Here is an 8600-nt window from a genome sequence, read left to right on the forward strand (position 1 = left end):
AGTATCACTATGGAAAGGTTTTACTGTAGAGGTGTAATTACAAAAATTATTGTTTTGACTTAATTATCATTACTATAAGCGGTATAGAGATAAAATATGCACTGTATTAATAATTAATTAATGGAGCATGTTAAATCCAAAGTATAGACATTGATAAAAGAGATATACATAGTTTCGTGCCAAAAAGTTCTAAACATACTTGAAAACTTAGAAATATTTTGTTTTAATAAGATGTTCACACTAGCGAGTTATTACATATCCGTAAGTTCAAAGACGTGGTAACAACTTTAAGCATAAATTATTGTCCCAAATAACTTTAGACATATATTTTATTTTATCTTAAACCCTTAATGTAACATAATATATATTTTTTTTTGCAATATACAAATAATTATTAATACGTAGAAGCAAGTTCTTTAAGACGAAATTTAGAAAAATTATAACTTATTACAATGCAGAATTTATTCTTGTTTATAACTTACCCAAATTAGGACAATAATTTTTTATGACTACATGGAGATTATTCTTATATAGAGTATCACTATAAAGAGATTCTATTTATTATTAAGCATATATTGTTCTCTAAACTTAATAAATTATGGTTTTGATGTAAAACAAATTCTTCACCACTTTAGGAACCCTATGCTAACTGGTTTCCTTTAATTTAGTTTTATCTTCAGAAAATTAGGGTTTTTTTTTTTTTTTTTTTTAATGGGCTTTCCTTATGTTACTATGATTTTTTTTATTTGATATGTTTAATTGTGTTGATGATGATCACTTTTGAAGCATTAAGGCCTCGTTTCGATTGACAGATTCTAAATGAATGATTTCGTTAAATCTATGGATTTGGTAAAATCCTTCGTTTGGTTTTAAAAAAAAAAAAAAAATTGAAATCCACAGATTTTAGAAAATCCACTACCCTCCAGAATCCTTCATTTTTTAGGGTTTTAAAATCTCACTTCATAGGTGGAATTTTGCCAAATCCATCAGATTTAATAAAATGAAGGATTTTGTTACTATTTAAATTTTCCAATACTATCTTTGTTAATAATTTAATATTTCAGTAATTATCATTTACCCTAATTAAAATAAATATATTTGTCATTCTCCCTAATTAAAAGAAATATATTTGTCGTTCTCTCTTTTTGAGCTCTTCACCTTTACATCATCAGTATCTTGAGAGCATAGTAAAGAAATAATATAGTATACTCTAAATGAAGATAGTTGATAATGTATTATATTAACTTCGAATTCTTTTTTTTTTTTTAAAAAAAAAAAAAAATCATTTATTATACAATTGGACTTCTCTATCAAACATAATTTGACTTGTATTTAATTAGATAAAAGTTGAATTTTTGTTGGTTTTGGATATTGAGGGTAAAGTTAGAAATTATTTATCAAATCCATGAATTGTATTCGCGAACATGGGTGCATAAAAATTTGAATCAATAATCTATAAATTTTATATTTAAACTAAACAATGAAATTTATCAAATACATGGATTTTGAATCCATGGATGGTACAAAATCCATGGATTTTAAAATCCCTCGATCCAAACGAAACCCAAAATGCGTCAAGGACAGTTGCAACTAAATTGAAAGAAAATATTGTCGATAATTATTAAACTGTCAATGCTAATCATTATATTGAAAATTTTAAATTTTATCACATATAGTAAGATAATAAACCAAAATTAAAAAGATAACTCCTCCCTATCTTCTTTGAAAATATGAGGTCCAAAATGTAAGAAATTCTAATTCCAAATTTTTAATAGAAGTGGAAATTTCATATGACAAGCTAATACTAAGTTTTCAAATGCTAGAATTGATTATATATCATGTTTAGCTTTGTACCTCCTCCAACATAACCCCTTGTCATCATCATCATCATCATCAATTTGATCTTCATCACTATCAACTTGATCAAAAGAAGAGCTTGTTTGCTCGCGCATGCGTCGAGGGATGAACACATTATAGTAATAATTCAAAATGCTCCTCTTGCACTTGGATGGGAAAAGCTTGGAGATAGCTTCCCAAAAACCTGCTCCATCCGACAGTGGATTTTTTTTCACAAAGGATTCAAACGTATGTTGTTCCCTCAATGTCCATGCTTTTGAAACTACTTCTCCCATCTCATCAAACTTCCAACTCAAGAAAGCGGGACCAAGACTAGACTGCAAATCATGCCTAGCCGAAAGCACATGACATTTAATGCAGTCTTTAGATCCTGGAGAGTCACAAGAACAAGAGTCAGGTCTACCTCTCCCAATAACTTTAGAGCTGTTCCTTAATCTAGTTTTTCCTTCAAGGGGCCACATTTTGGTGCCCAACCATTTTAAACTTTCTGAATGATAAAGGTCCTTCCTGCTGATTGGGCCCTTCCACTCTGGAATTTCAGCTTGGAATCCAGGCCCTATAGGAATAACAGCTCTTGGAAGATTTTCACCTTCACTCTCAGTGATCAGTGACCTGACTTCTTGTTGAAGTTTCTCTTCTGAGCTTGATGACTTTGAATTGATAATCAACTCACAGGAATCCTCCGAGGTTGGGTCCTTGACAATAAAGTTTTCCAAACTTAATGGATTTGAACCATTAATCGATTCCTCCGTGTCAACTAAACAAGAAACATTATTGCTGTATGGACTCCAGTTTGTCCTGTTATCCAAATTGTTTGACTCAGTACTTGGCTGCTTCCATTGGAAAGTACTGTCAAATGTCAATACACTTCCCGAACTGCAAGAGTTCCTTACAGCTAAATTGGGTAAGCCTGAAGCAGAACCTAGCTGCTTACAACCCAATGTCTTAACATTTTGATTATTAGAATCCTGTGAAGCCAATCCAGAAGCCTTAGTGAAATTTCCTCGTTGTAGAAACTGCTCACGCTTTCTCTTTTTCTGAAGAAAGTGGGAGAGGAAAAGGATGTTCTCATAGGATTCAGGAAAAAAAAAAAAACTAAAAATTATCTTGAAGGGACAGGTTTTAACATTTTATTAACTCACTGTTGCCTTAAAGTGTAGATGGGCTAAATTGAAAAAGGAAAGCAAGTATGGTTGTATTTTGGATCTGCCAAAGGGGGAGGAAGATACACTTCAATTTTATTTGACAAAACATAGCAGCTGTTGAAGGTTTCACCAAAAGTTAAAGTCAACAAATTTTATGGTAGTCAAGGATTGTTAGTTCAATATTTTATCAAGTGAAGAGTGCAAAGCTGAATGGAGATGATTCAGCATGGAGTCAAGTGCATAAAGAGCACTTGGTATCTATATATATATACTGATTTAGCTCTCCTTTGAATTCACTTAACGACAAACTTTAGATGGGACAAACTGAAAAGAACAGCCCAGCTACATAGGAAAGTGAAAACTGAAAACTGAACTGAAGCCAATCAGATGAAAGCATAAGACAATCTATCTAGTACTCCATTCAGCCACTATCCATAACGGACTCTCAGTCTTCCAGTCACTAACAAAACTGTAAGGTAATTACTTTATTTCTGAATTATTCACACTAAGAAGAAAAAAAAAAAAAAAATGAGAGAAGATAGCTCCTTATACTGAAAAAGAAGCTTACCATTTATATATAACCTTAAATGCAAGCATCAATTCTATTTTCACGGCATGAATCTTTACTCTCAGATCTAGGCAACACCCTCAAAACTGGAATCAGCTTCAATGATCCCTTCTTAATCATCTTAAGTCATTTCTGTAAAATTCTTGGGAATAATGTCCTAGCTTTTCTTATCTTGTTTTCCATTTCAACCTAATTATATCACTTCTCTAACTAAATCCTTAGCTGATGTCAGAGTAGTACTGACAAAACCATCTCAGGCAACTTCCTCATCTCATCCGTGATGAGCTGATGCCATAAAACACATAACTCATTGCAGTACTTAATCTAAGCCACCACAATGAGAATCACTCATCACTCCTATAGTACTCCTAATAGTCGCCAACCCACATAATTGTGATTGAACATAGGTACTTCACCACATTTTCTCTCCAAGGAGCCTAAATGTACACATTATTGGATTTTCTTTAATTGCTCCACTGCTTAACCCAAGTATATATCTACTAATGACTAGCCTACATGGGGCCAAGATCTAAAGGGAAAGAAGCTGGATTAAGGTAGTAGGTATATATCAACCAATTGATGAACACAACACACAGCCCCAAAAAGGGGATTATGTTAAGCTGAATCGAGCCAAATTTGCTCAATCCATTTTACCATAGTTATGTCGCTAAGAACAATATTTTCATTATACCTCTAAATTCAAGGAACTACCAGTGACTAGCTTTAATGAAATATATGCAAGGGCTACAAATATAACATTGGAAACACAAAAAATAAAATTGAATGCAACAATTATACGGAAAACAAATAATCATGAGTAAAAGAAAAAGATTCAGTTGGGCGCTTACTTGAGAACATTCACCATCATTAGAACGCCAAACTTTCCGCAACTTAAGAGTCTGATTCCGCAACTTTCTGACCAAATCTTTCAATGTTTCTGGTTCGCATGGATCCAACGCCAGTCCTTTTAAACACAGCAGCATATTTGAACAAGTATTTGAATTAACAACCCATTTTTTTGGACCCATTTGCTCTACCTTAGACAATGAAGCTTTCTGATTCTTATCCTTATTCCTCTCCTGCACTTTACCATTACCACGCATTCGCAAGACTACCATTTTAGCGATGATTTATTTCTTCAATCTCTTGAATCCACTCCTGGAAACAATATTAGAGTCCATGAACTTAGAATATTATTCATCTAAACAAACAATTAAAACCCAGTTCATTTAAAGCACACTCCATGTAATCACATTGTTTTCTTATGCAATCCCACATTTCACAACTACTCATCATCACTATCTGTTCATGCATGAAAGATTAAAGGCCGGAAAATTTTCCCCAAAAAAATTCCCAGAAGCTTTTTTCACCAAATTTCTACAATGAAAACACATAAAAGTATAGATGATTATGTAAGTCAACGAATAAATTGATAAAAACTGTTAGTAAAATAAAACCCTGAATTTTGAGATTTATAGTTCAAAAAAGAGATTTGTTAGAATTAGTCAATTAGGATCATGGAGAGATAATAGGGTACAACCAAAAGTGGGATGGGAAAGAACTAACCTCTGTCTACAGTGGGATGGTGAAAGTGAAACTTGATGGGGTTTGAAAGTTTGATTGATTGGGATTCTTCGACTACAATTTAAAATGGAGCTTGGAATTTCTTGAACTTGTGAATTTAGAATTTTAAGGTAAGAATAACGAGTATTACGCTCATAAACCTTTCTCACAACTATGATATGACAGATCGTAATTAGTTAATCGTAATTTATTACGTAAAACCCATGTGAGATTTATTATAAGTTGACCAATTATGAGCTATCACAACAGGATTATGAGAAGAAGTTTGTGAGAATAGATTATGGATATATTATTTTCTACAAATAATATTATATATATTTTTCTTTAATCAAGACGTACTAATGATTTTTAACATATGACGTTAAATTTGAGTCGTTGGATTTTATCGATGATTGAGATTTTGTAAGGGCATCTCTAATGGGTTGGTATGATACTATTCATACACCAATTTGGTGTGACTTTTAGATTTGGGTTGAGCTTTAGAGTAACATTTATTTTGATGTTTTACATCAATTCAGTGTGGAGAAAAAGAAAAAGAATATTCTAAGAAACATTTCCCTTGTTTGTTTCACTCTTTTCAATCATTTTTCTGTTATCATATTTGGATTAAAAAACATAACATTTGTTTGTTTACTTATTGAGATCATTATTTTGAAAATCAATCTGAATTAAATAAGATTTTTTCTATTAAAAATGAAAAAGGGGGGACTTGTTTTTTATTATCTTATGGTAACATTTTTCCAACTCTATTCAACCAAAAACAATTACGTTTTACAATAAAACTTTATAAATTAACAAAAACACCCCCACCAACCTAAGCTATTGTTGACCGCCAGCAACCACCACTGGCCGCCGGCACCGAAATGACGCACGATTGGTCGGATCTGGTCGGTCGTGCGTCGATTTGGCTGTTTCTGACTAGATCCATGGTGGATCTGGCCAGAAAAAGCCAGATTAGCCAGATCCAGCCAGTCGTGCCCCATTTCGACAACTATCGGCTGATGATAATGGCCGGTTGCTAGTAGTTTTTGGGTGGGTGGGGGTATTTTTGTTAATTTATAAATTTTTATTGTGGGGGTGTTTAGCTAAATTAACAAATATAGGAGATTAAAAAATAATATAAATATTTTCAGAAAATGTTTTCCAAAAAATGTACCAAACAACAATTCTAATTTTTATCCTATTTTTATCTAACTCATTTATAATTTTCAAATATTATATCAAATATATTTTTAGAATTATATCCTATTTGATTTAATCCTATTCTATCTTATTGAGATAGTTTTTCAGAATAACATTTTTTCACATAACCTACCAATCAGGTCATTCTATTTGTGTAATAAGTTAGAAATGCAATAATAAAACAGTGTGAAAGTAGCATCATTTTGGTGTTTATGGTTGGAGATGGTCATTAAAAAGACACTTGATATTAAAGTTGTATGAAATTTTAACTTTCTTTACCTTATTTTTTTCACTCTCTCTCCTATGAATTTTGTTTGGTAACTAATTTTAATAAGAATAGATGTCAACCATTAAAAAAATCTATGGCCTCAAATTCAATATCCTAATAAGAGAAAGACTATATATATATATATAGAGAGAGAGAGAGAGAGAAAGTGTTTATTTATCGAGAACAAAAAAGAGTTTGACATATATTGTCATGACAATGAACATTCATTTGACATGTTTATCTAAAAATAATATTTTAAAAATAATATTTAAAATCATGTTTGATAATAAAACATATTCAAAATAGATCTTAATTTGATCTGAATAAAGAGTTGAAATAGAATATGGATATAAATCCAATGAAAAAAATCAAATGACAGAGAAAAATAAAGGTTTAGGTTTCCTATAAGTTTTGTGTAAGAGAAAAAAAAAAAAAAAATGATGAGTTTTCTCCGTTCCGTGATAATAAAAAACAAAAACATAAGGAATAGAGTTGAGGCCCTTGAGGGTTCACAAGTGAACATCACCATATTATTATCTAAGAGAGAATACCATCTTCCCACCCAAAGTTTGGTGAACATTCCTTTTCCACCCATAAACTTTGGTAATTTCCGACCCATTGTTAGAATTCAGACATTAGTTTTAATGGCAAAAGGGCATGCTCGTTAGTTTGCACAATAAATATCATACGGTTAGTATTCCTTACGCTCCTAAATTACTAACACATAAAATTACCTTCATCAACTTGGGAATTAGCCATTTAACCCCCTATCTTCAATTTTTATAATTACAATGGAGGTTTCACTTTTAAAGTATGCATGTTTCTAAAAAAATTTAAATTTGTATATATTATTCTTAAAAGTTATAATAATATCTGTCAATTAAATATTTATAAAGCTACAAAAACAATATTTTATTAAAATTGTATATGTTTTATGAAATTATATTTATAATTTCAGAAAAAAAAACTGAAAAATTATAAAAAAAGGAGAAAAATTTTGAAAAAAAAAAATCGCATTTGACTGGGTGCGAATCTGCTAGAATCACACCTGGCTACGTGCGATTTGACAGAAGGCGATTCGGCCCGCCTGATGACCACTGAGTTTTTTTTTTCAAATTTTTATAATTTTTTCGTATTTTTTAATTTTAATAATTGACTTTATTTAATTTTTTTAAAATTTAGTACCTTAAAATTAAAATAAACTAAACTATGAGTGAAAATACATTTAATAAAGTTCTGGTGGGAAAATGTGATTCAACCTCATTAAAATTTATAAAGTCAAATAGTAAAGGGTATTATAGTCCTTTCGTAACTTTAGCTCTGTCAAGTAATATAGATTCCATTGACAGAGATTAACTATGGGTGGGCAGATGTTTCTTCCAAAGTCTGTGAGTGGGAAAACATCCTTGTGATTGGTTATGAGGAAAATATTCTAGTATCTAACATCAAAATTGAAAAAAAAAAAAAAAAAAAAAGGAAGAAACATATTGTTCAAAACATACCTTGATCATATTGTTCAAAAAGAAAGAAAGAAACCTGATTGTAAATATTTTGATTTAGTTTTTATAATGAATTGAAAGAAAGAGTTGTATTGAACATAAATAATATAAAACATACCTTCTGAAATTGTTGAACCAATTGGATGATAAAGAAATATTGAGCAAGGTGTGTGGTGGTGGTGGTGGTGGTGGTGAAGAAAGATGGGATGTAACTTATATAGAACCAAACCCTAATAGGTTTTAGTTTAGAGTCAATTTCAGTTAAAAAGTCTACTTCTTAAAGAAGTCCATGTATTAAGGACTCTTTTTAGGAAGGTATGACTTATTTGTTATGTAACTGATTTTTCCATTCAATAATTATTGCTTAATTTGAAATTTTTGTATACAAATTGATGTGAATGATCAAATGAGACATAAATTATTTATCTCGATTGGCAAATTCATATTATTTTGACGGTTCTTGATATATATATCAAAGTCTAGTCACAAATTCGTGG

At 30.9% G+C, this 8600-nt stretch overlaps 1 protein-coding gene across 3 annotated transcripts; it reads right to left on the bottom strand.

Moving 5' to 3' along the window:
* Nucleotides 1-1633: 1633 nt before the first annotated feature.
* Nucleotides 1634-8259, bottom strand: LOC116118616. Of its 3 annotated transcripts, none has more exons than XM_031404610.1 (3): nt 8222-8259; nt 4419-4728; nt 1634-2894 (listed from the first exon to the last, which is right to left on the bottom strand). In XM_031404610.1, exons 2-3 carry the CDS (start codon nt 4686-4688, stop codon nt 1830-1832), a joined length of 1335 nt encoding a protein of 444 aa, XP_031260470.1. In that variant the 5' UTR covers nt 4689-4728; nt 8222-8259; the 3' UTR covers nt 1634-1829. The 3 variants fall into 3 exon arrangements, with proteins under 3 accessions (XP_031260470.1, XP_031260468.1, XP_031260469.1); XM_031404608.1 differs by lacking the exon at nt 8222-8259 and adding an exon at nt 5137-5204; XM_031404609.1 differs by lacking the exon at nt 8222-8259 and having other exon boundaries at nt 4419-4839.
* Nucleotides 8260-8600: the final 341 nt, after the last annotated feature.

The sequence above is a fragment of the Pistacia vera genome, unplaced genomic scaffold (assembly GCF_008641045.1).
Source record: "Pistacia vera cultivar Batoury unplaced genomic scaffold, PisVer_v2 Contig849, whole genome shotgun sequence".
Taxonomy (NCBI): domain Eukaryota; kingdom Viridiplantae; phylum Streptophyta; class Magnoliopsida; order Sapindales; family Anacardiaceae; genus Pistacia; species Pistacia vera.